This window comes from Schistocerca cancellata, chromosome 5 (assembly GCF_023864275.1).
Source record: "Schistocerca cancellata isolate TAMUIC-IGC-003103 chromosome 5, iqSchCanc2.1, whole genome shotgun sequence".
Classification (NCBI taxonomy): domain Eukaryota; kingdom Metazoa; phylum Arthropoda; class Insecta; order Orthoptera; family Acrididae; genus Schistocerca; species Schistocerca cancellata.
The window spans coordinates 425,929,111-425,956,779 of NC_064630.1; the positions used below are offsets into that span (position 1 = coordinate 425,929,111).

Sequence of the window (27,669 nt, forward strand, 5' to 3'; positions counted from 1 at the left end):
CTCACACTGACCACTGACACTTCCCCAATCTAGACAGAATTCCAACAGAAATCTTAATTATATAAACGTGAATAAATACTTCAATAACAGTGCAGCTGGAAAATATTGTGATCTGTGAAATGGTAATGTAGATGACCATCTTGTCAGGAGCACTTAACAGCATATTGAGATGAATGCAATATCGAGCAGAATGGAAGTTGTTGCCATTCCCATAGCAGGGATGGGCCAATTGCCACTTCCTTTTAATGACCCATAAGGTTTCTTCTGGCTTTATCAAGAGTCTTCAAATGAGCCTGTCTCTTACATCTGCAGTGCCACATTGAAGAGAAACACTTCCTATTTAATATACAACTCAGCTTTTAAGATAGTCTATGCTACGAAACGTCAGCTTTTATACCGAATGGAATAGAGGCCATTGAGGTACACTTAACCGGCCTCCAAGATCGCCAGACCTTACGTCATGGGTTTGGATGAATGAATTGCATGATGGACGCTGCTGCCCTCATTAGGGAACATGCAGAGACTCTCAGATAAGCAATTTAACATATTATCTCAAGAGGGCAGATATGTAGTAAAGTTGATTTTGCGATATGCAAATATTTATTATGCACTGTACAACAGCTGTAATGTGATGTGTACGGTAACGCTTAGAGGTAAATGTGACGATACATATTTTACAGTTACCATCTTGTAAAATACTTGTTGTAACATTTAATTACTATTGTACATGTGTAAAACTGACAATGTATCAATTCATACAGAAAATAAACAAAAATATTCATTGAATGTATTCCATCTTGGATATCATTCAGAAAAGGGCGTATGTTCAAATGAAATTTCTCGCTTCAAATGATCTTTCGTGTCAGGTCTCTGAATATTGACCATTCCTCCTGTGACACTCTGCGTAAACTCTGTCTGAATGAAATTTATAGAACTATCAGAAACTTCGTTATTGGATACTCTTAGGTGTTTCTCGGGTGACCATAATGCAACTTATTGTCGAAGACTGGCGTACCACTAGCAAGGTGAAAGCGGAAAAAGTAAAAAACGGTTTTTGACATGCTGCTTGACATTTTGAAGATGTGAAAAATCGTCATTTGCTAGTTTCCGCGACTACAGACAGTCATTCAAAAAGGACACCGAATTAAGGTAGCAACAGCTGTGTTAGGCCAGTCCAGATTGCTGGGTGCGTCACTACATCCTGAAACAAAGGAATGAAAGAAGTTTTGAAAACATATGGATTCACCACTACTGAAAGAAGCAAAACCATCATCAGGCAAGGGGATACTAAGCGTTTCCTGGGACTGCCATAATCTGATGCTAACAGATTATTCTTGTGTCAGCCGAAATATCGGAAGAAAGAATGATTGTCCCTTTATCCCGAAAGTATGTTCGAAAGGGAATGCAATAAAATATATGTTATTTGGCACATAAAATGTTGGTTGTGCTGGTAAGCTGATCTGTAACGAAGTCTAACATCTAGCTTAGGTTGAAAGGCGATGATCTAGTTACGAATTTGGATAACCGATGAATGTTTATTCCAAATAATTGTTGTGATAACATATTGACTATAGCGTAGCCTAATATTTATTTTCGATTCTTATTTAAACTCACTATAGGCTAGCACATTTAATGGTTTTTCAGGATAATAAGTAAAACTGCAACATAGATTCAGAAAACATATATTAGAGAATGTGCACGTCTCTGACAAGTGTTCTGACACATACTTTTAACATTTAGAGCACATAAGCTACTAAAAATACAAGCTGGATCCATTGAGTAACTTTTACCAAAACTACTAATGTGAATAAGGTTTGAAAATAAGGATTAAGGTCTTTAATGATAATAAAAGGTATTGATAGAAATTACTAAAATAGTTATCGATCACAGTTTACTTCCTGTGGAAAGTCATAGGAAAATCTTTGTGCGAGTATGCTTGACAGGCAATTGTCACTGCTTCACAGTTGTCAGTGTCGTCTGCATTGAATTGGATATTATTTTTGTTTATAGTTGTCCGACTTAATATTAAGAAAGAATTTGATTTTGTTGTCTTCCCGGCTCTACGTAACTTTTCTTCTTAATTCGTCAGTTTGTTTCTTGCCGGCTGTCATACTACAGCAATGACAAGCAGCAAAAAAATAGAGGAAGGATTGGATCATATTAAATGTGCGGAAAAAAGGTCAGTTAAACAACCGTTAGCAATGTAATTTAAACAGGTATCAAGAAATACGAAATAGTGAAACGGCACGTAATTCTAATTGAATTTTTTATTTCGGGTTGTATGGTAGCGGATTGCTAGGTGTGCAATGAATTTGTGCGTGCTATGTAATGCTATACTGTATTTCATGCAGTGTGCAACGCGAAATTGCATCTAGTACGATTTATATTGAATATAAACTGCAGAAAAAAGTTGTGTGGTTATATTTACACAACGTTCTTATACTATTAAGCAGTTCTTATGAATACCATATTAGATTATAAGTAAGGCGAAGGAGATAGTATTCGTTTTTACGATTTTCATTCTTGCATTAGTTTATTCATCCAGAGACAATTTACATAGCATTTCGTTAAAAAAAATACATATACAAAAATAATAGTATATACACATCCACACATTCACATAAAAGGGTGTACAGTATCCTAAAAATACAAGGGTGCACAGTATCGCGTTGTTGGATAGCTTAAAAGATAATACGTAGATGTTCAAATAATTCTCCAAAGTACAGGTAATCTGGTGCATTTATTTTTGTTTCTTGTCCAATAATAACAGAGTAACTGTATAGTGACAGGTAGCAAGAGACGACTGTAATGGTATTTCTTCAATTATCAAACCCACAATAATCGCATTCGTGGTATAGTGCTCATCAAACTGAATGTTGTTCCCGATCGTAGATGTCGATTTTTGTGGCCAGTTCAGATTTGTCAGTAGCAGAATGGTTTAGGGTAGCGCCTAACTTACCAGTTTCTTCCAGAGGTAACGAGTGTGTACTTTAGTCGGAATGAAAGCTTCCTTTGCCCTCTAGAGTTCCCAAAGAATTGTCGATTGTCAAGATATTTATCCACTAAAAGCAAAATCACTTGCCGTATACTGTTTCATTACATTTTTAACGCGTTATTTATTCCAAGCGTTATTTACTGACGAACTTCTATGAACATATGTTACATTAATTTGTGCAGTTCACTTCCCATGCTGCTAACAATTACCAGTAAAATGTTAAAGTGATATGGCCTCTTTACTCTCTTAAGAGTTCATCTGGTAAAGTTTTTTTTTTCTTTTTTTTTCGGACGACATTGTATTATTCTTTGTGAAGTATTTAGGTATGTACGATAGTTTCGGTGCTCTGTCATTACGATTTTGTTTGGCTACCTTTTTTAATTTTGTTCTGTGATACTGTTTCAGTTTCACGTGTAGTGAACATACTGCATTACATCTGTTAATATGTACCGCTAAAATATTTTTATGTCAAATAGGTAGAGTTAAATTCTTTTATTCATCCTGCAAATTGCTTATGCATTCATAAATTTTTTATGTTTGTGTTCCCATCTTCCTTTCCATGTAGTTTGATGAACTACAAATACATGTCATTTCATTCTCTAAATTTGTGCTTATCATAATTAGTTGGCCACTTTGTTAGAAAGTGCCACAACTACAAGCATATGTACTGGTACTGTTAAAGTTTACAGCAGCTAAGACTGTTTTTAGTCAGGTGATAAATTGTTTTTCAGTCTGAATATTAGTTTTGGGTGATCTGACAATCTCCATGACATTGAGTCATACTTTTCTGATCACTATTAAGTGATTAAGTAATTTAGATGTCACTGATCTGTTGTAGAAAGTGACCTCTTTCTGTTCTGCAGGGTTGGAAACCTTTGTTTACACAAAGCTAATGTGAAATATGACTAACTTAATTGATGAAAGTGTTGTATTCATGACTTATAGGCTACTGATCTTGAGTTGTAGTGCTGCACTGAGTTGAATCCATAAAATAGTTGATTTGCTGCAGGTGTCATTGGTATGAAATCGTTCAGTCACTCCCTGAGCGAAGTGACAATGGACTAACATTTAGAGGATAGTGTCTGAAGTCCTCATCTGACTATCTAGTTTTTGTTGTTTTTACAAATCACTTAACAAGAGTATGAGGCTGCTTGCCTGGTTTCTCTGAAGTGACCATGACTGGTTATTTCTCATTCCTTCGACAGTTTGTGCACTGCCTCTAATGACTTCGTAGTAGGTAGTACATTACCTTCTTCCAGTCTCTGAATAATGATCATGGCTGTCGCTATCAAACAAGAATAAACAAAGTTATCTGACTGGCTGCTAATCTTTAATCTTTTTTCAGTCTGAAGACATCACTGTTGAAGTGGAGGCCAGATTATGATTCAGCAGCAGATGAATACCAAAAAGCAGGTTAATTAAAATATTTTTTCAGTTACCGTAGTGTTCATCTCATTGTAAAAGTTCTGAGAGTTGTGAATTAATGACTTTTTTTTCCAGCAACGTGTTTCAAAAATGCTAAATCATATGAGCAATGCAAGGATTGTTTAATGAAGGCTGCAGACTGTCATCGGCAAAATAGAGCGTATCCTTTAAATGCCTTTCAATTTTCTTACTGCAGTGAAACATACAATGTAATGTAATGTAGTAATAAAGTTATCGTAAGTGTTTTAATTGAGGTGCAATCTGTAACAAATAATTTTGTGCAATAAAACTTTATTCCAAAATAAATTATGATTTCTTTAAAAAGTTTAATGTTAATGCAGAGATTGCACATCATTAAATTTAGCTGTGCAGTATTAAAAACATTAATGAAATAAAAGGTAATTATTCTATTAGAAGATAATTAAGACAAGTTAACTGCAATATTTTATCAGTACCATTATGTGATAAAATTAATAGTGCCATGTTTAGAAAAATCCACTTTAAATTAAAAAGCAGTTGGTACTTGCAGTAGCCACTTTTTGTAGGTCCATTTGATGATAGTTCTGATAACTGCATTATGAAACTCTGCAGAGGAATTTATTTCTGATAAAAATAGACGCTGAAGTACAGAATAATATTCAAACTATATGTATGCATCAACGTGAATTATGTTAACAGATATTGCAAATTACCATATGCTTAATTGTTAATGCATATGCAGCTGGTAAATATTTATTCTGAGACTCTCAGTGAGAAGGGCTGTTAATTTACTGTGTTAATGATTACAAAAGGAATGCAGAACAGTATTTCTCCTTCCCATGTGTTTCATGAGTTTCAGACACACAATTTTTTTAAATATATATATTCTTGTATTTCGTTTGTAAATTTGGATATTCTCATTGAATTGATTTTCATATAGATAATTGTTATTTGTGGTGAAATTGTGAGGTTATGGGTAAATTTCAGGATTATCATTATTCAATTGTGCATTCAGCACAAATGATGAAATCAATTTTTTAAATTTTGTTAGTGCTTTTGTTGTGTTTGATAACATTATGAATCCATTACTATTCATGAAATATTACACAAAATAGTACATATTCTTTGTATTCTGTGTCATAAGCTGATAATTTCCTTAACTTCAGATAAGGCTTTTCCATTCTGCCAAGTGAGTATGATCTTACTTCTACTTTATGTAATTCTAAATAGGCTTACTATGTAATGGTTAAGTTCGTATGGCTTCAATAAGTGCAATGTTAATCTAGCTTTCTTTATTAGGCCATTGGAAAATATAATCTAATGTGATTACCAATGAAAAGTGTCAAATATTACTTGTTGAGGAAATAATTAATTATTTGTTTATTCTGTTTACTGTAATACTCACTTCCTACAGCTGTATGTAATGTTGTTTATTAATTGCTATAAGATTTCTGAGTGCTCAAGGTTTCATCAGTAAGAACACGTGGTGACCAACTACATACAGTGTAGCTGCAAGGTATTTAGATTCCATGGTTGTGGATTATTATTAAGTGTGCCTGTACCATAACTGGAAACAGCAGCTAAAATGTCAATTCAAACACCATTTGTGCTTCATGAAGGCTTGAACACGTAAAAATCAGTAGTGATTAATATACAATATTGAAGACAAAATAGTCCATGGGTGTACGGCTTAATGGCAGTGTCTAACAGGCATAATATTTGGTCAAGTGATCATGTTGCCTTCATCAGATGTACTGATGAGCAGTTTGCCCTGAAGCTGGAGCATATCTCTTCTGCCACCCACCAACCTAGTATTCGGTGTGTGGTACACGTACAGCCCCAGTGATACCATTATCAAACAAATTCTCAGCACTAGTAGTGGATTGTGGTAACACAACAGACATAAACGAACCAGAAAGTAATCACAAAACTCCCACTAAAGAACAAAAAAGAACTTGCCAACCTTAAGATGCACCGAAGGGCTCCTTCTGTATGCAGACAGTCATGGAAAAGATCTATCCAAACGTATGCCTTCAAAGCATTTCCGTGAAAATCAAGCCTGGTGCAACGTTCTATGCAGTGGTGGAGAGTATTAGTACAGAAACAAGTCAATTGAACAAAGACGCTCATGTTGTGATTATCAGCGGCGGTAACGACGTATACAAAAATGAAAGCAAGACAGCCCTGTGATGTTTCCGTAACATATTACCAAAACTATTTCAAATGAACATTGTCATCACAAACATGCCAGAGCGACATGATTTACCACTGTGGTCATGTGTAAACAAAGAGAATTGACACTAAAATTCCGAGCTAAAGAAACTGTGTGATAAATTTAGCCATGTACATTTGATGACTTAAGTAAGATGAGTCGTGATGAACACACAAAACATGGATTCTACTTAAACAGGAAAGGGAAGGCCAAGCTAGTTTCCCACATAAGCAAACTGTGTGAGAAAGACAGTATGGAGAAAGCTCAAATTACTCTGGGCTACAACCATGGGACTTTTTTTAGAATAAAGGACAATAATAATAGTTTTCAGAGATGTATTTCGGATATGACTGAGTCCCGTTCATGCAAAGAAAAGCCAGACTGTGAAATAAGTGATTAGTCATTGCAGGTCAGTTCTAAAAGGCCAGTGTATGCAAAATGTCGTAAAAAGTGTAACTCAAACAGTTTTGATTCATGTAAGATGGTAAATAAACAAGAAGGGATAACACCCTTAAAGTTACTGCACTTAAATGTGCAATATCTCAGAAACAAACTAGACATTCTACAAATATTCACAGAGGAACACTTGCCACATGTACTAGTAATAACGGAACATGGGCTAAAATGCAGTGAAATAATATATTATAGATTAGAAGGTTACATACTAGCAAATAGTTACTGTAGGCAAAACCATAAAGGTGGCGGTGTGGCAGTTTATGTTAATAAGGATATAGAAGAATGAAATTTTCACTCTACAGCGGAGTGTGGGCTGATATGAAACTTCCTGGTAGATTAAAACTGTGTGCCGGACTGAGACCAGGAAGTTTCATATCAGCGCACCCTCCACTGTGGAGTGAAAATTTCATTCTAGAAACATCCCCCAGGCTGTGGCTAAGCCATGTCTCCACAATATTCTTTCTTTCAGGAGTGTTAGTTCTGCAAGGTTCGCTGGAGAGCTTCTGTAAAGTTTGGAAGGTAGGAGACGAGGTACTGGCAGAAGTAAAGCTGTGAGGACGGGGCGTGATTCATGCTTGGGTAGCTCAGTTGATAGAGCACTTGCCCGCGAAATGCAAAGATCCAGAGTTCGAGTCTCGGCCCAGCACAGTTTTAATCTGCCAGGAAATTTCAAGGATATAGAAGCTAAAAAAAAATTTTCTTTCTTGAACACCACACCAAAGGAGGATCAATTGAAATGACACGTATTGTACTCCACAGTAATGATTTTAAGTTACCAAAGCATAAAGTGATTGGAGTATATAGGCCACCAAATGCTGATCTAATGTTGTTTATGGATAAACTTAGTAGTGTTGTTGGTCAGGCCGGTTCTAATGACCTTACTACACTCCTGGAAATGGAAAAAAGAACACATTGACACCGGTGTGTCAGACCCACCATACTTGCTCCGGACACTGCGAGAGGGCTGTACAAGCAATGATCCCCCCCTGCGGGTCCGGGGATTAGAATAGGCCCGAGGTATTCCTGCCTGTCGTAAGAGGCGACTAAAAGGAGTCCATCCCCCTCACGGGGGTAGTTAGCGCCTGCGTCCGGAGACGGACGGGTTCACGACTTATAATCTTGGTCTTTTTGGTTTCTCACTTCTCGTTTCTTCCTTCCTTTTGTTGGTTCCTTTCTTTGCTCTTCTCCACCTCACTGTCTTCCTTACTCTTTCCCTTGACTTCTCCTTGCCTTCTCGTTGCCTTTTTCTCCTTGCCTTCTCGTTGCCTTTTTCTCCTTGCCTTCTCGTTGCCTTTTTCTCCTTGCCTTCTCGTTGCCTTTTTCTCCTTGCCTTCTCATTGCCTTTTTCTCCTTGCCTTCTCATTGCCTTTTTCTCCTTGCCTTCTCATTGCCTTTTTCTCCTTGCCTTCTCATTGCCTTCTTCTCCTTGCTTTCTCATTGCCTTCTTCTCCTTGCCTTCTCTGGTCTCCGCCTCGGCGTTTGAGACGGTCTGTCCTCTTTCTCCCTCTCTCTTCTTTTTCCTCTTCTTCCTTCCTCCCTGTGCGTGTCTGAAGGCCGACCCACGCGTTCGCACGCGTAGCCGGTGACGGGGTAACGCGTAAGTCCCCGCCCTGGGTAGACATGTAAGGCACGCGCGTACCCCCTGGTAAAGGCCAGGCCCGGGGAGGGGTGATTGCCTGAGCTGATACCTTCTGACCATGCCGATTGGTCCCTCCGTCTGTTTCTCGGGAGGTGTGACCTGAGGTGTAAACATTCACCTAAGGCGGGAGTGCCCTCTGAGAGGGTCCCCACAAGGAAGGAGCGCGCCATCGGAGACGCTGGCAATCATGGGGGATTCCTCCGCAATGGATTCTACTCCATCGCTTTCGACTTCGACCCAAAAACGGAAACGTGACCAGCCAACAGTGACAAAAGTACTACCGCCTGCCCCACAGTTCCTCGTAGTTTCTCGATCTGAGGACGGAAAGGATTTTTCCTCTGTCAACCCTTTCGTTATTCAGAAGGGCGTAGATGCCATAGCCGGATCTGTCAAATCTTGTACCAGGTTGCGTAACGGTACCTTATTACTCGAAACTGAGAGTGCCTTTCAGGCACAAAAACTGCTTCGGGCCACACTCTTGTACACGTTCCCTGTCCGGGTGGAGGCCCACCGAACTTTGAATTCGTCTCGTGGTGTAGTCTATAGTAGCTCCCTCGACGGATTGACTGACGAGGAGCTTCAATCTTTCCTCGCTGAGCAGGGCGTGACGGCTGTCCATAGGGTCATGAAAAAGGTCAACAATGACCTTGTACCGACCCGGACACTTTTCTTGACCTTCGATAGTGTTAAGCTGCCATCGCGCATCAAGGCGGGCTACGAGGTTATTTCTGTTCGCCCCTATGTCCCGACACCTACGCGCTGCTACCAGTGTCAGCGTTTCAATCACACTCGACAGTCTTGCTCCAATGCGGCTAAATGTGTCACTTGTGGCAGGGATGCCCATGAGGGTGACTGTCCACCTCCGTCTCCTCGTTGTGTGAACTGTCAGGGTGACCATGCCGCCTCCTCCCGCGACTGTCCTGTCTATAAGGAAGAACGCTGTATCCAGGAAATACGGGTCAAAGAGAAAGTGTCCACCTCGGCTGCTCGCAAGCTATTGGCTAGTAGGAAGCCCACGCTGCTCCCAGCGGGGAAATACAGCACTGTCCTCGCCTCTCCTCGGACTACCAGGGAGGTAGCAACCCAGACATGCGATCTGACCTTCAGCACCACGGTCGTCCGTTCGGCCAGCGCTAAGATCACGCGATCGACGTCTCCTCTTCCTCCCATCACCCCACAGACACCAGCCACTTCCTCAGCTTCTGCTAAGTCGAAGACCCTGAAGTCAGATGCACGGGCCTTTAAGAAGGAACCATCCTGTGCAGACTTCCTCCGTCCCTCGACCTCCCAGCCTTCGACCGGTACTTCCACCAAACGTCCTTCTAAAAAGGCGCATAGGAAGCACAGTTCTCCTTCTCCACCACGGCGCCTTTCTTCTCCTGCGCCACCCAGCGGTTGCCGCCCCAGGCCGTCATCCGTTTCGCCTGGCCGCACCGCTGGTAGCCGAACATCTGGCCGTTCACCGGCGGAGGAAGCTCCCCCTCCCGGCCATCCTCCCGAGATGGCCGATGACCCTATAGACCCCATGGACGATGACTGTCCGCCTACTGATAGCGGCGGCAGTGCTCGCTCGAAGCCAGGCCCTAAGCGGCCTTCGAGGTGACCCCTTCTCTCATCTTCCTTTTCCTACAATGGCACTTATTAACTGGAATATTCGCAGCATTCGCTCCAACCGAGAGGACTTGAAGTTGCTGCTCCGCTTGCATCGTCCGCTCGTCGTAGCCCTCCAGGAAACGAAGCTACGCCCATGCGATCAAATTGCCTTGGCACACTACACCTCTGTGCGTTTTGACCTACCCCCTGTGGTAGGTATCCCAGCTCATGGAGGGGTTATGTTGCTGGTCCGGGATGATATTTACTACGATCCCATCACGTTGCACACCGGCCTGCAGGCAGTTGCCATCCGCATTACTCTCCCCACTTTTACGTTTTCCTTTTGTACCGTTTACACTCCATCGTCATCTGCCGTTACCAGGGCAGACATGATGCAACTTATTGCTCAGCTACCTGCACCATTTTTGTTAACTGGAGACTTCAATGCCCACCATCCCCTTTGGGGCTCTCCAGCATCCTGCCCGAGGGGCTCCTTGTTAGCAGACCTTTTCAACCAGCTCAATCTTGTCTGCCTCAATACTGGCGCCCCGACTTTTCTTTCGGACACATCTCATACCTATTCCCATTTACACCTCTCTATATGTACTCCCCAACTTGCACGCCGGTTTGAGTGGTATGCACTTGCTGATACATATTCGAGCGACCACTTCCCGTGTGTTATCCATCTCCTGCAGCATACTCCCTCTCCGTGCTCCTCTAGTTGGACAATCTCCAAGGCAGACTGGGGGCTCTTCTCCTCCAGGGCGACCTTTCAGGATCAAACCTTCACAAGCTGCGATCGTCAGGTCGCACACCTCACGGAAGTCATTCTCGCTGCTGCTGAATATTCCATCCCTCACCCTACTTCTTCTCCACATCGCGTACCGGTCCCCTGGTGGACCGGAGCATGTAGAGACGCTTTACGTGCTCGTCGACATGCTTTACGCACCTTTAAACGCCACCCTACAGTGGCGAATTGTATTAATTATAAACGATTACGTGCTCAGTGTCGTCGTATTATTAAAGAAAGCAAGAAAGCCAGCTGGGCTGCTTTCACAAGCACCTTCAACAGTTTTACTCCTTCTTCTGTTGTCTGGGGTAGCCTGCGCCGGCTGTCTGGCACTAAGGTCCACTCCCCAGTTTCTGGCTTGAAGGTCGCGAATGAAGTCCTTGTGGCCCCTGCGGCTGTCTCCAATGCCTTCGGCCGCTTTTTCGCCGAGGTTTCGAGCTCCGCTCATTACCACCCTGCCTTCCTCCCCCGCAAACAGGCAGAGGAGGCTAGGCCACCTGACTTTTGCTCCTCGAATTGTGAAAGTTATAATGCCCCATTCACCATGCGGGAACTCGAAACCGCACTTGGCCGATCACGGTCCTCCGCTCCAGGGCCTGATTCTATTCATAATCAGATGCTGAAGAACCTTTCTCCTGCGGGTAAAGGTTTTCTTCTTCGTACATACAATCGCATCTGGATTGAGGGACATGTTCCCGCATGCTGGCGCGAGTCTATTGTTGTCCCGATTCCTAAGCCGGGGAAGGACAAGCACTTGCCTTCCAGTTATCGACCTATCTCACTTACCAGCTGTGTCTGTAAAGTGATGGAGCGAATGGTTAACTCTCGATTGGTTTGGCTGCTTGAGTCTCGACGCCTACTTACCAATGTCCAATGTGGATTTCGTAGGCGCCGCTCTGCTGTTGACCATCTGGTTACCTTGTCGACCTTCATTATGAATAACTTCTTGCGGAAGCGCCCGATCGCGGCTGTGTTCTTTGATTTGGAGAAGGCTTAAGACACCTGTTGGAGGGCGGGCATTCTCCGCACCTTGCATACATGGGGTCTTCGCGGTCGCCTCCCTCTTTTTATTCGTTCCTTTTTAATGGATCGACAGTTCAGGGTACGTGTGGGTTCTGTCCTGTCCGACACCTTTCGCCAGGAGAATGGGGTGCCACAGGGCTCAGTTTTGAGCGTTGCTCTGTTCGCCATCGCGATCAATCCAATAATGGATTGCCTCTCAGCTGATGTATCAGGCTCCCTTTTTGTGGACGATTTTACCATCTATTGCAGCGCGCAGCGTACACGAGTCCTGGAGTGCTGTCTTCAGCGTTATCTTGACCGTCTTTACTCCTGGAGTGTCGCCAATGGCTTCCGTTTTTCTGCCGAGAAGACGGTCTGTATTAACTTCTGGCGCTACAAAGAGTTTCTCCCACCGTCCTTACGACTTGGTCCCGTTGCTCTCCCAATCGTGGAGACAACCAAATTTTTAGGCCTCACCTTTGACAGGAAACTTAGCTGGTCTCCACATGTGTCATATTTGGCCGCCCGTTGTACCCGTTCTTTAAATGTCCTCCGTGTTCTCAGTGGTATGTCGTGGGGAGCGGATCGAACCGTCCTACTTCGTCTATATCGGTCGATCGTCCGCTCCAAGCTGGATTATGGGAGCTTCGTATACTCCTCTGCACGGCCATCCATCTTACGCCGCCTCAACTCCATACAACATAGGGGTTTACGACTTGCGATCGGAGCATTTTATACCAGTCCCGTAGAGAGTCTTCATGCTGACGCTGGCGAATTGCCACTCACTTACCAGCGCGATATACTGCTTTGTCGGTATGCCTGTCGGCTACTGTCAATGCCCGACCATCCGTCTTATCGTTCCTTTTTTGACGACTCTCTTGACCTTCAATACGGGTTGTATGTCTCTGCCCTGCTACCCCCTGGAGTTCGCTTTCGTCGCCTCCTTCAACACCTTCATTTTTCACTCCCTGCAACCTTTCGAGTGGGCGAGAGCCGCACGCCACCTTGGCTCCAGGCTCAGGTCCGCGTTCACCTTGACCTCAGCTCGCTCCCAAAAGAGGTCACCCCCGGTTCAGTCTACCACTCCCGTTTTTTGGAACTTCGTTCGAAGTTCATCAACATGACTTTCATTTATACAGATGGCTCTAAGACCAATGACGGGGTCGGGTGTTCCTTTATTGTCGGGGCACAAAGTTTCAAATACCGGCTCCATGACCATTGTTCGGTCTTCACAGCTGAGCTCTTTGCCCTCTACCAGGCTGTTCTTTACATCTGCCGCCACCGACATTCTGCTTATGTCATCTGCTCAGATTCCCTGAGCGCCATCCAGAGCCTCAGTGATCTGTACCCGGTTCACCCTTTCGTACACCGGATCCAACGCTCTCTTCAGTGGCTGGTGGACGTCGGTCCGCCGGTTAGCTTTATGTGGGTTCCTGGCCATGTCGGTATCCCTGGGAACGAAGCTGCAGATGCCGCGGCCAAGGCTGCGGTCCTCCAGCCTCGGACAGCTTCTTGTTGTGTCCCTTCGTCCGATTTTAGCAGGGTCATTTGTCGGCGCGTTGTGTCGCTGTGGCATGCCGATTGGGCTGCACTTACCGACAACAAGCTTCGGGCCTTAAAACCTCTTCCCGTGGCTTGGACGTCCTCCTCACGCCCTTCTCGGCGGGAGGAGGTCGTTTTAGCAAGGTTAAGAATTGGACACTGCCGGTTCAGCCATCGCCATCTGCTGACGGCTGCGCCGGCGCCGTTCTGCCCATGTGGGCACTTGCTGACGGTTAGACACATTTTACTGTCCTGTCCAGATCTTAACCAACTGTGCCTCGATCTTAACCTGCCTAATACTTTCGATGCCATTTTAGCGGATGACCCACGAGCAGCTGCTCGTGTTCTTTGTTTTATCAATTTGACGAACCTCGCTAAGGACATTTGATGATGTTGTTTTTTAATCCTATGCCTGTCAGTCTCTTTTATCGTGTTTTCCCTTTTTAGTTGTTGTTGTCAACTTGTGCCTCGCGGTGCATTCTTAGAGTAGTCAGGGCGCTAATGACCATTGAAGTTGTGCGCCCTAAAAACCACAAAAAAAAAAAAAAAAAAAGGCAATGATCACACGCACGGCACAGCGGACACACCAGGAACCGCGGTGTTGGCCGTCGAATGGCGCTAGCTGCGCAGCATTTGTGCACCGCCGCCGTCAGTGTCAGCCAGTTTGCCGTGGCATACGGAGCTCCATCGCAGTCTTTAACACTGGTAGCATGCCGCGACAGCGTGGACGTGAACCGTATGTGCAGTTGAGCGAGGGCGTATAGTGGGCATGCGGGAGGCCGGGTGGACGTACCGCCAAATTGCTCAACACGTGGGGCGTGAGGTCTCCACAGTACATCGATGTTGTTGCCAGTGGTCGGCGGAAGGTGCACGTGCCCGTCGACCTGGGACCGGATCGCAGCGACGCACGGATGCACGCCAAGACCGTAGGATCCTACGCAGTGCTGTAGGGGACCGCACCGCCACTTCCCAGCAAATTAGGGACACTGTTGCTCCTGGGGTATCGGCGAGGACCATTCGCAACCATCTCCATGAAGCTGGGCTACGGTCCCGCACACCGTTAGGCCGTCTTCCGCTCACGCCCCAACATCGTGCAGCCCGCCTCCAGTGGTGTCGCGACAGGCGTGAATGGAGGGACGAATGGAGACGTGTCGTCTTCAGCGATGAGAATCGCTTCTGCCTTGGTGCCAATGATGGTCGTATGCGTGTTTGGCGCCGTGCAGGTGAGCGCCACAATCAGGACTGCATACGACCGAGGCACACAGGGCCAACACCCGGCATCATGGTGTGGGGAGCGATCTCCTACTCTGGCCGGACACCACTGGTGATCGTCGAAGGGACACTGAATAGTGCACGGTACATCCAAACCGTCATCGAACCCATCGTTCTACCATTCCTAGACCGGCAAGGGAACTTGCTGTTCCAACAGGACAATGCACGTCCGCATGTATCCCGTGCCACCCAACGTGCTCTAGAAGGTGTAAGTCAACTACCCTTGCCAGCAAGATCTCCGGATCTGTCCCCCATTGAGCATGTTTGGGACTGGATGAAGCGTCGTCTCATGTGGTCTGCACGTCCAGCACGAACGCTGGTCCAACTGAGGCGCCAGGTGGAAATGGCATGGCAAGCCGTTCCACAGGACTACATCCAGCATCTCTACGATCGTCTCCATGGGAGAATAGCAGCCTGCATTGCTGCGAAAGGTGGATATACACTGTACTAGTGCCGACATTGTGCATGCTCTGTTGCCTGTGTCTATGTGCCTGTGGTTCTGTCAGTGTGATCATGTGATGTATCTGACCCCAGGAATGTGTCAATAAAGTTTCCCCTTCCTGGGACAATGAATTCACGGTGTTCTTATTTCAATTTCCAGGAGTGTATATTAGGTGACTTTAATATAGATGCAAACTCAAATAGTATAGTAAACTTGAAACTCAGTGATGTGCTGACCTCATACAATCTTGTAAATATAGTGAACTCTGACACCAGAGTGATGGACACATGTTCCACTAGAATAGATTATGCTATAATCAACAAAGATGTTATAGATAAGGTAAATTACAGTAACTTAGATTTTCTTTATTCTGACCACTTCTGTCAGGTGATAGAATACAAAAATTCAGTTGTGCCTAAAATAACAAAAATTGTGCCACAGAAACGAATGTTGAATACCTCAAATATTGATGCTCTTAAAGACAAACCAGCGAATGAGAAATGGGATTCTGTGTACCGGGTAAAAGGGTTGGATGAGAAATGGAATGAATTCTACTCAACCCTGCTGCATCATTATGAATATAGTTGTCCAGTCAGAGAAATCCAGACGGTAGTTAAACACTGTCAAAATGGAAGTAATCTTAGACCAAAACTCCCAACAAATCTGATTAGGCTCAGGCAGCAAGTACATTATCTAAACCAGCTTTATAAAGCTACTACTATGCAGGTTTTCAAGGAAAAATACAATAGGGCCAAGCAAACTTTTAAAACTGAAATTGTTAACCTAAGGAAGCAGATTAACAGCAAAACAATAGAACAGTCTGACAACATAAGCAAAACATCTAGGAAGCTGATTGACAAATACCGAAAAGGTTCCAACAAGATGAACATGGAACCACTCAGCATACGACATGATGGTAACATTATAAAAAACCCATAAACTCTATGTAATATTTTTAATAATTACTACATTTCTGGTGAACAATCAACCCATATTATAGATTCACAGGTAGAGACCCGATGCCATCTCACCCAGTGTACCAAATTTGAATTTGTGGAAGTGAATAAGCAGGAGGTTTGCAGGGCAATATGCATGCTAAAGAAAAAAAAGTTTCATCTAGATGGGATGGCGTATCCAGTGCTATTACTAAAGCGTGCTTAAAAGAAATCTCTAAATCTCTTACTCACCTGATTAATTGCAGCATTAGAGAAAACATGTATCCAATGGTTCTAAAAATGAGTGTAGTGAAACCAGTGTATAAAAAGGGAAGTAAGGAAGATGTCTCCATCTATAGACCAATATCATTAATTCCCACTTTTAGTAAGATATTCGAAAGCATTATCCTTTCTCAGCTAAGTGCCTTTTTCGCAAAACATAAACTGCTTATAGATTCACAGCGTGCTTCAGAAAAGAGCTAAGTACAACCACAGCAGTTACACAGTTCATCCATGAAGTTTATTGTCTGTTGGACTGCAGGTATATTTTTGGACCTGACAAAAGCATTTGATACGGTAAACCATAGGGTACTTCTTAAAAGGCTAAAATCTTATAGTATTGGGGATCAAGCCATGGATCTTCTACCCACATACCTGCTGAATTGTAAGCAAAGCACTAAATTGTCATACAAACTTCATAATAAAATCATGAACGCCCAGTCCACCAGTGAACCTGTATTACAAGGTGTACCACGGGGCTCAATCCTTCTACCCTTTCTCTTCCTTATATATATATATATTAACGACATTGCACAACCCATTAACGCCGATATTGTAAGCTATGCAGATGACACATCAATCTTATTCTATGGGAGTGAATCTAATGAGCTAGAATCTCTTGCTACTAGTGGTGTAACAGAAGTTATAAAATACTTCAATAACCAGGGACTCAAGGTGAATGTCATCAAATCTCAACTACTGACATTTAAAATAGGCAGTTCTCACCACAACAATATGAATAGTGTGTGTAGTATCTGTGCAACAGAAAATGGTAACTGTAAATTCCTGGGTGTGTATGTTGAGGAAAATTTGCGGTGGACGTACCACATTAATTTCGCATGCGGAAAAGTCAGTAGTGCCATATATCTCCTCAGCCAGCTCGCAAAGATAGTTCTTAGCCAAGCACTGAAATTAGTATATTATGGAACACTTTACCCCTTTCCCAATTACGGAATTGAACTATGGGGCTGTGCAGCTGATGTACATTTAAAGACTACTACTACTACTACTACTACTACTACTACTACAGAAAAGAGCAATAAGACATATACATGGGATGGAACATAGAGATTCATGTCGTGAAGTATTTGTGCAGCACAAATATCTGACAATATATTCTGTGTACATCTTCAAAATAGTTGTCTTTTTTATAAGTCAACCAACTATCAAGGGCAGTGATGTACATGTTCACAACACTAGAACAAAGTGTACCTACTTCCGTAACAAAACAACGTTAAAAATGACTGATAGAAGTCCATATATCAGTGGTTTGATGTGGTATAACAAGCGACCAAACTCTCTAAGAACGTACACGGGAAAAGTTTTTAAAACAAAATTAAAAATCTTTTCTAATAGAAAAATTTTTATATTATTTCAACGAATTTTAAGATAGTGATTGTTACATGAGGCATTAGCATATCAGTTGTAATGTGATAAATGTAAAAAATAGACAAGAAGCAACAGCTACAGAATATAGTGTATTTTATAAATGTAAATATAACCATAGTATTAAGTACGATATTTGCAAAATCCATCATTATGATGGCTCCACCCAAAGAAAATGTAAATAAATAAATAAAAAGGTATAGGCGTACATCCAGCAGGTCATCCTTTTGAGCATCAGCGTTGTCTCTCTTTACACCAGAGTGCCTTTACAAAATTATTTGAAACTTATTGGCCAGAAATTTGACATTGATGCCACCAGTCTTTTCAGGCATGACCTGACATAGATTATTTTATTTGCTTGGTGATTACTGTGGGCAGATGTCAGGAGTAGCCCTGGGGAGTACACTTTCATCAGTTTCCGCCAACTTGTATACGGAACATTTTGAGGAGGAAGCCCTGAATCAGCTGAATGGAAACATACTTGTTTCTTCCAGATTGTTGATGACACCTTCATTATATGGCCACATGGAAGAGACAAGTGGATGGATAACCTCTTACATCTGAATTTCATACACTAGAATGTTGATTTTATCATGGAAGTTGAAGCAGATGCAGTGGTCACCTTTCTGGATATCCTGGTAAAACAAGAAGCAGCAGCATGTTGGGCCACAGCATGTAGTATAGGAAGATGCACCCTCTCCTACATTTATGTGTGGACAGCTAGTACCAACTACCACCCAGTGCAGATGAATGGCATGTGCAAAATATTGGTACATAGGGCTGACACCCTCTCCAACAATGGTGGGCTTAACCAAGAACTTGAATGTCATTGTTCTGGAAAAACGGCTGCACAGAGTGGCAGATCTGGAGAGCTCTGCATCCTACACTGACTGTCGAAGTGGTGCAAACAGAACAGGAGCCTCAGTAGAATGAGGCCGTTGCATGTATTCCATTTTGTGGTATGTTACAGGGAAAGATAGCTCAATTTTTTTTTGAAAAATCTAACAAAGACTGTCTTCTGACCACCAGTCAAAACACAGGCATTGTTTGGTAGTGCCAAGGATGTCAGACTACAGAAATCTAGGGTCTATCTGGTTCCCTGCCAATATGGTACTACCTATATGGGTCAGACTGTACATACTGTTGAAGATCATCAAGATTGCAGCAGCCTAATAAGTCAGCACTTGTAGAATGTCTACGTCTAAATTCGTATTGTGCAAGTCCTCCAGGGATTCGTATTTGATTCCCAAAGTGTTCCCGTAATACTAGTGAGCTGTTTGAACGTACCAGAAACAAATCTAGCGGCCCACTTCAATTGCCTTAATATCTTCCTTTAATTTGACATTGCCTATCAGAATTATACAGAATGGGTTACAGCCATACTAAGGTCCTGATACAGACATCTAACTTCTAGGACAGTGTTGTTAAATAATCTGTCAAGATTGAAGTAAGGGAAGTGCTGATCAGTCGTGGTGGTAGTTACGTCCTTGGTAAAGGGAAGGAAATAACACACAACTGTTTTCAGGGGCAAGCAGAACAGCAGAGAGGCTGCCAGTGCAAATGTCAGATGGAACTACTTGGTAGCAGGAGGAGGAGGGAGGGATAAGATACATGACCTGCACTGACAGTCCTGCTAGGCATTCAGTTCATCAATGCATCCGATAATGGCAGTGTGGTCACTGGGTGAAATATTGTGCCCGTTGGACACTGATATCCGACCATTCATCTATAAACTGTTTCATCATGAATTATGCTAGGAGAAGTTGAAGAATCATAACATTAAATACAGTTGTTGGAAGTGGGTATCATAATTAAGAGAATAAATATTTCATTATTCCCCACAAGTAGTGTATGTCAGATGTCATTCCTGATTTTACAGCTTGGTGAAAGGTGTAATATTTTTAAATACCGCTGCTGCTGCTGCTGCTGCTGCTCATTCTAATGAAGTGAATAGTTCATGTGCATATGAAGAGACAGAACATGTTACAGATTTCTTTCCACTCTCCTCAAGATTTTCAGTAACCTATGGCACCTCTTAGAACTATAATAACTGCAAGAACCCTAATTAACTAGAATGTGAATCAGGGCCAATGACACACGTCAGTGTTTCTGTACTGCTCATAGGTAGGCAATGTGTCAGTTTTGTGCAGCCAATGGGATAGTACTTTTACTTGACCAATGAGAGGAGAGAAAAGAGGCAACAAAGATCTAGTGCCAAAACAGAAACCATTTTCTTCTTCACTGTTGTCACAAATATCTGACAAATTTTTCTCGGAATATGTCACATATTACAATGTTGCGGTTAGTTTAGGATCTAAGAGCACTGCTTAAATTGAATTAATAATATCGTTCATCAAAATGCTCACCTATTTCTTCCGAATGTGTGATATTATAATTGCACAGGCTTCTGTGACAAGAGTCAGTTGACATAAATGTTTTCTGAGTATCATACTGCATCATAATGTAGAAAATTATGCTGGAGAAACAATTTTGGCCACAACTGCAGTGCCCTTCTTGTGGGTTTACTGATGTGCTTTAGCTGTGTGGAATCACTTATATTTTGCCGTTGGTGCTCACAGAGCTTAACTTCATCATAATTTTAAAAGGCCATTGGTATGATTGATCACTTGAAGTGGTAGGAGCAGCAACTTTATTACAATAGGTTCTAATGGTGGAAGGAGTGGGGATCATTTGGGGCAGCACAGCAAGTCTGCAGTGGCCATGCACTGGCTAGACTGCAGCAAGAAAATCAAATTTAATGAAAGCTGCATACTGGCTGAGCAGCTGGCCTTAACAAATTGCAAGCTCAGAGAAGCCATAGAAATAATAAAACACCGTAACAACATGGACAGAGGGTGAATACAGGCTTGCCCCATCCTGGCTGCCAGCTCTCAGAGTCCAGCAGGATGCTCCAACAACATGGGACATGAGTGCTAGTGGTGAGTAACTGCCACCATGCAGACTGCATCCAGCAGGAGGAAAACAGGAGCCCACACCTTATTTGCTGATGAGCACAGATCATAGGAAACAATGCAAGAAGCAATAGACAACAACAGATCCCCACTCCCTCTGCTTTAGCAACCTATTACAATAAAGTTCTCTTTCCTTTCACCTCATGTGACCAAGCAAAGCAACTACCTTATAAAATTATGTCATATCATGCCCAGTGAGCAGCAATGACAAAATATGAGTGACTCACACGGCTAGAGCACTACAGTAAACCCAGAAGAACACTACTGTAACTGTGGCCGAAATGTTGGTTTCTCTGGCATAGTTCTTTACATTATGATGTGGCACAATACTCAGGAAATGTTTGTCAGTTTCGTGATGTATTGTCATGAGGATGTGACAGTATTCCTTTCAAACACATCACCTGTCTGCTACTCTCTCATTGGCTGTGGAGACCTAACAGCTGACACAGCCTCTTTCCTTCCCATTATACCTCACAGCGAGTGCTTACATTGCTGCAAGAAGCAAGTAAGTGTGCCATTAGCCCTGATCTAGACTTTTGCCTTCTGATTTGATAACAACGTTCAGTAGCTTTGTGGTGGTATAGTATGTCAAGGAACAGTTGAAATATGGTATAGATTTTTAGCACTGGACGTATTGAAGGACAGTGGCAGATGTAGTGATCATACTGAACTATCTTCACTGAATCAAACTGTGATTCACTGCTACTGGAGAACACTGACTGTGGTGTGAAATATTCCGCACTGTCTCAGAATCACATCCAGCTTTAACATCAGTAGCATGGTTTCAAAATAGCTCATTGACTGTTAAAGTAATCAGTGAAATTCTTTGAATTGTAACGAAAACACATACTCAGTGGCATGCCTAGATGTCCATTTTTGTTAAGTGCCCATTTCAAAACCACTGCTGAGGAACATAAAATCAGAAGAGATTTAATCTGTGTTTAATGGAATTCATAAGGGCAATTGTTTACAGATGGAAGAGGCTTTGAGCTGTGGGCAAGCAAATAAACAACTACATGAATGTACATGCTTGAGTACTTCCACAGTTGAGGTTCCCATCCCTTCCACACCACTTTCAGTGTAGCGATATGTAAGTGATTACATATAAAGCGAAAAGCAATTCGTTTCATATTTTACTGTGATGGCCTTCACATATCTTTTTCTCCATATGCTCCTAATACATCAGTCACACTTATTCCTCGTCATCTTCATGCGCTGGGATATCTGAACCACGTCCCACTCCAGGATTTTGATTCTCTCTCATCATGCCTTGCATTGAAGAATTCCTGCATTGAAAGTTTTTCTTACCCCTACCAAAGTGGTTTTCTATTCAAAATATCAACTTTCCTGGATGTGCTATATGTGTGAATACCCTGGAGTTGCAAAGTTCAATATGGAATGGTGTTAGAACAGTGTTACATGTGTGGTAGCTGATGGATACTGTTCGTTGCATACTTGAGTATGGAGGGTTAGTGGTTGTATTTGAATAATGAAGAAGTGGATTTAAGTTTTTTCCTGGATTAACTGCACAATCTACAGGCATTAAAGTTCCCTAAGGGAACGTGGTACTAAGGAGTCAGATATGAGAAATTAGCAACTGCTTGTTGAATAAAACTGTGCGGTAATGTCACCCACTGACAAAGTACAACTGTAGGTATCTTGGGGTTAAAGATAGCAGGCACTTCTGCTATAGATGATATATACTTGAGGAGTGTGTTTGAACTCCCTTTTCCATCCTGTACAGTATTGCAATAATCTGTCAGGTGCACCTGACTATTAGAGGACTGATAGAATGAGTGTAGAGAAGAGATTTCAGTTTCTCAGCTGAGAAGTCTGTGTATATCGTCCTTAACTGTTCTTGATTTGTTTTAACGTTCTTGAGGTGATGGAAACTGTTCTTTATTTTAAGGAAATAGAAAGGTTTCTGGGCCTCACATTTGACTTTAAGGTTAACATGTTGCCATACTGTAAGGATCTAGAAGCACTTGATACTTTAAACTGTATTAGCAACAGCTCATGGGGAGCAGATCGAATCTGTATGCTCCAGTTTTACTTAGCCTTCGTGCGATTTTGGTTTGCGTAGGGATGAGTGGTTTATGGGTATGAAGACCATCCTATTAAAAAATGCTGGGCGTGGCGCACCAGGAAGGAATTAGGCTGGCCACGGCCCCATACTAAGCATCTACACTGGGGCTGGTGTGATGCAGTGTAACATTAGGCAGCAACTCCTCATGGTGTGGCAGACATGGAAGACAATTCAAACAAATTTGTTTGAACAGTCAATTCACCGGGAAAATTTTAAAATTCACATGGAAGACAATATCCACAACATCAACGCTTTTATAAAATAATGTTGCTTTGCCTGATCTGGTTTTAGTGCATGTTTCCCCATGTAATGCTACACTCCCTATAATTACCTTCATAAAATACTTTCTAACACTTTGATTTGTTTCAGATATTAAGAAATTATTCTTTCTCAGAAATGGATTTCTTGGTGTTGCCAGTCTATATCTTACATCATCTCAGCTTTGGCCATAATCAATTATTTTACTGCCCAAATATCAGAACTCATCTACTAGTTTCAGTGTTTCATTTCCTAATCTAATTCTCTCAGTAATGCCTGATTTAATTAGACTACATTCAGTTACCCTTGTTTTTCTTTTTTAAATGTTCACCTTATATCCTTCTTTAAAGACACTGCACTTCAAAGTCCTTTGCTGCCTCTGTCAATTGCAGTGTCATCAACAAGTCACAGAGTTTTTAATTCTTCTCCCCAAACTTTAATTCCCTTTCCAAATTTCTCCTTTGTTTCCTGATCTGCTTGCTCAGCATGTGCTTTTTAGTACAAAATCCATAAGTTTGTTCATGAATCTTAGATGCTGAAATTATGTCATCAAGTAATTCCTCCTGACTTACTTCTGTCTTATGTAAGACTTTAAAGCAAATGCTGCGCAGCAGCAATGCTCTGCATAGTTCTGGCCTGTATCGCGCACAGCACCATGTGCAGTGTTTCTGCTTCAGCACTCGGGCACTTCCCTGCTCCCACTGATAACCTAGTTCCCTAATATTAGCCAGGCAATGTCACATCAAGCACACAATATGGATGAGTGCTCCCTGTTGGGTATGGTAGACACACGTGAGTTCAGCCATGTTGTAGATGAACAGCTGTGATCTCTCCAATGCCATTGTGGGGTGAGTGATCTCATTACAAGAAAATCTGCCAACTACCATAACAGTTATGCTGGTGGTAATCTCAAGAAACAGCTTTGTTTCTCTAAAACAAGAAGTTGCTTCTAACTGGTTAACTGGAGAAAATTGGACTGAGAAATTAAATGGAGCTTTTGTAGATTAATTGTGCAGTTGTATTGAATCTTTCATCAGTTTAATAGATGCTTAGTGTTTCTTTTTAAGAAAGTAATTATAAAGATGAAGATCAAAGAAGTTATTATTCCTCCACATGCACCCGAAGTTAAGAAGTTAGGATTGGTTGGTTGCTTGATTTGAGAGAGGGGACCAAACAGCAAGGTCATTGGTCCCATTGAATTAGGGAAGGAAGTCGGCTGTGCCCTTTTAAAAGAACCACCCCGGCGTGTGCCTGAAGCGATTTAGGCAAATCGTGGAAAACCTACATCAGGATGGCTGGATGCGGGAAGAAGTTAGGAGCTGTTGGATTGTTCCCTCTGGTATTCTATTACAGTATTAAAATCAGGTCTGTAAAAAGCCAGTACTAAGCAAAGAAGGGAAAAATGAAACTTGGAGGGACTTTACAAGGGAAATGAACTTGAAGGCATTATTATAGAAAGGTAAGAGGAAGTAGATGAAGATGGGATGGGAGATATAATTGATGATGGTGGTGGTTGAGGTGGTGGTGGTGGTAATAATAATAATAATAATAATAATAATAATAATAATAATAATAATAATAAGGATCAAACAATAAACACCAGATATTACAGCAAGCATATTATTAAAGATCCCAATACCACAACAGATAAATGCAGACTTTGCAAACAACAAATAGAAACAGTAGATCACATCACAAGCGGATGTACAATACTAGCAAATACAGAATACCCCAGAAGACATGACAATGTAGCAAAAATAATACATCAACAACTTGCCATAAAACATAAACTAATAAAACAACACGTTCCCACATACAAGTACACACCACAAAATGTACTGGAGAATGATGAATACAAATTATACTGGAACAGAACGATTATAACAGATAAAACAACACCACATAACAAACCTGACATCATACTCACCAATAAAAAGAAGAAATTAACACAACTAATTGAAATATCCATACCCAACACAACAAATATACATAAGAAAACAGGAGAAAAAATTGAAAAATACATCCAACTGGCTGAGGAAGTCAAGGACATGTGGCATCAGGATAAAGTCGACATTATACCAATTATACTATCAACTACAGGAGTCATACCTCACAATATCTACCAGTACATCAATGCAATACAGCTACATCCAAACATATATATACAACTACAAAAATCTGTAATTATTGATACATGTTCAATGACCCGAAAGTTCCTAAATGCAATATAACATATACCGTACAGTTAAAAGGAAGTCACGCTTGATCAAGGTCCGCGTCACTGTCCATTTTTGACCAGACATAACGTCTGAGAATAGAAAGAAATAATAATAATAATCCATACCCAATACAACAAATATACAAAAGAAAACAGGAGAAAAAATTGAAAAATACATCCAACTGGCTGAGGAAGTCAAGGACATGTGGCATCAGGATAAAGTTGACATTATACCAATTATACTATCAACTACAGGAGTCATACCACACAATATCCACCAGTACATCAGTGCAATACAGCTACATCCAAACTTATATGTACAACTACAGAAATCCATAATTATTGATACATGTTCAATCACCTGAAAGTTCCTAAATGCAATATAACATATATTGTACAGTTAAAAGGAAGCCACGCTTGATCAAGGTCCCCATCGCTTTCCATTTTTGACCAGACATAACGTCTGAGAAAGGAAAGAAATAATAATAATAATAATAATAATAATAATAATAATAATAATAATAATAATAATAATAATAATGGTAATAATGGTAATGATAATAATTAGTAACTGTTTGACAGTTACACACACTTTTGAAATATAAATGAAATATGTAAATAATTTACAAATTTACAGACATATCTATGTAATTAATCACATCTGTTGCTGTGTCCAAGAAGTCCGAGGGATTTCCATGGTACAAATTTTGAGGGCACTCTTCATCACTACCTGACAGCCCTTCTTGGAAAGCTACAGGTGCTGTGCACAGTGGTAGTTTTTCCCCATCTGTATAGTACCTCACCACATCATTTACATCTGCTAACACTCTCTATGTTACTCCGTAAAATTGTAGTAGTGGTTCCAAAATATCTAAGTCTTTGGTCCTTAAAAGAACAGTTGTTGATATTAGTAGCCATAACGGTGTGTTGTGCTGCAAGATCACAAGGATTGTTTAGCAGCCAATATTGTTGCTTGCTTAGCACCACCCAGGAATCATAGGTAGGGTATTATAATGTAAGACATACAGACATGAAGCAACAGAGACCGCCATTGAAGATACGATACTGGGTGAAGAATTCAACAGAGTACTGGAAGTCAAATCCAGATAGACAGTATTGTCTCAGAACTGCTGGTGTCCTTTGAGAGCTAGCCATGACAAAACTGTTTCACCTCATGTACAAGATGAATGAGACAGGCAAAATGCCCTCAGACTCCAAGAAGAATGTAATAATTCCAATTCCAATGAATGTAGGTGCTGAGAGGTGTGAATATTACTGAACTATTAGTTTAATAAGTCATAGTTGCAAAATACGAATGTGGATTATTTACACAAGAGTGGAAAACTGGTAGATGCTGACATTGCAGATCATTCTGGATTCCGGGGAAATGTAGGAACATATGAGGTAACACTGACACTACAACTTGTTTTAGAGGACGGGCTAAAGAAAGGCACATGTATTTTTATAACATTTGTAGACTTAGAGAAAGCTTTTGACAATGTTGACTGGTGTACTCTCTTCAGCATTCTGAAGGTAGCATAGATAAAATACAGGGAGTGACAGGGTGTAGGCTACAACCCTGTCTCGCACTTTTCAACATTATAGCTTCCCTTTCATCTCCTTCAACTCGTATAACTGCCATTTGGTTTCTGTACAAGTTGTGTAACTTGTGCAGAAACCAGGTGGCAGTTACATGGATCGAAGGACAACAAGTTGTGTAACTTGTGCAGAAACCAGGTGGCAGTTACATGGGTCGAAGGACATGAAAGGGAAGCTATAATGTTGAAGTGTGAGTGATAAATATTGTAGAGGGAAACCAAGAGGTGAATACAGTAAGCAGATTCAAATAGATGTAGCTTGCATTAGTCATTTGGAGATGTAGAGGCTTGCATAGGATAGAGTAGCTCAGAGAACTGAATCAAAGCGGTCTTCAGACTGAAGATGACAATATATTTCCACAAGTCAAACTTCATTTCCTTGCTTGAATTTTTACTTGGCAAATAAGCTCAAATTTCTATCTTTCCCACTATATACGAGGGTCACTCCAAAAGAAATGCACACTATTTTTATAAAAATACAGTTTTCATTGTGCATTTGTGAAAGTTTTACAGTGTGTAGATACATCCTTCCTGCTTGTTTTGAAACTTACTTCAACTTGTTCCCGTGAGTGGCGCCGTCACAGCATGTC

At 41.7% G+C, this 27,669-nt stretch overlaps 1 protein-coding gene across 1 annotated transcript in view; it reads left to right on the forward strand.

Annotated features, from left to right (window-relative positions):
* The first annotated feature begins 1,926 nt into the window (after nt 1-1,926).
* LOC126187855 (gamma-soluble NSF attachment protein-like) overlaps nt 1,927-27,669 on the forward strand; it is a 148,035-nt gene continuing 122,292 nt past the window's right edge. The window contains exons 1-4 of the mRNA XM_049929170.1: nt 1,927-2,179; nt 4,341-4,408; nt 4,496-4,580; nt 5,571-5,588. Coding sequence (XP_049785127.1) covers nt 2,121-2,179; nt 4,341-4,408; nt 4,496-4,580; nt 5,571-5,588 — 230 coding nt within the window. The 5' untranslated portion in view covers nt 1,927-2,120. The remainder of the gene's footprint in view (nt 2,180-4,340; nt 4,409-4,495; nt 4,581-5,570; nt 5,589-27,669) is intronic.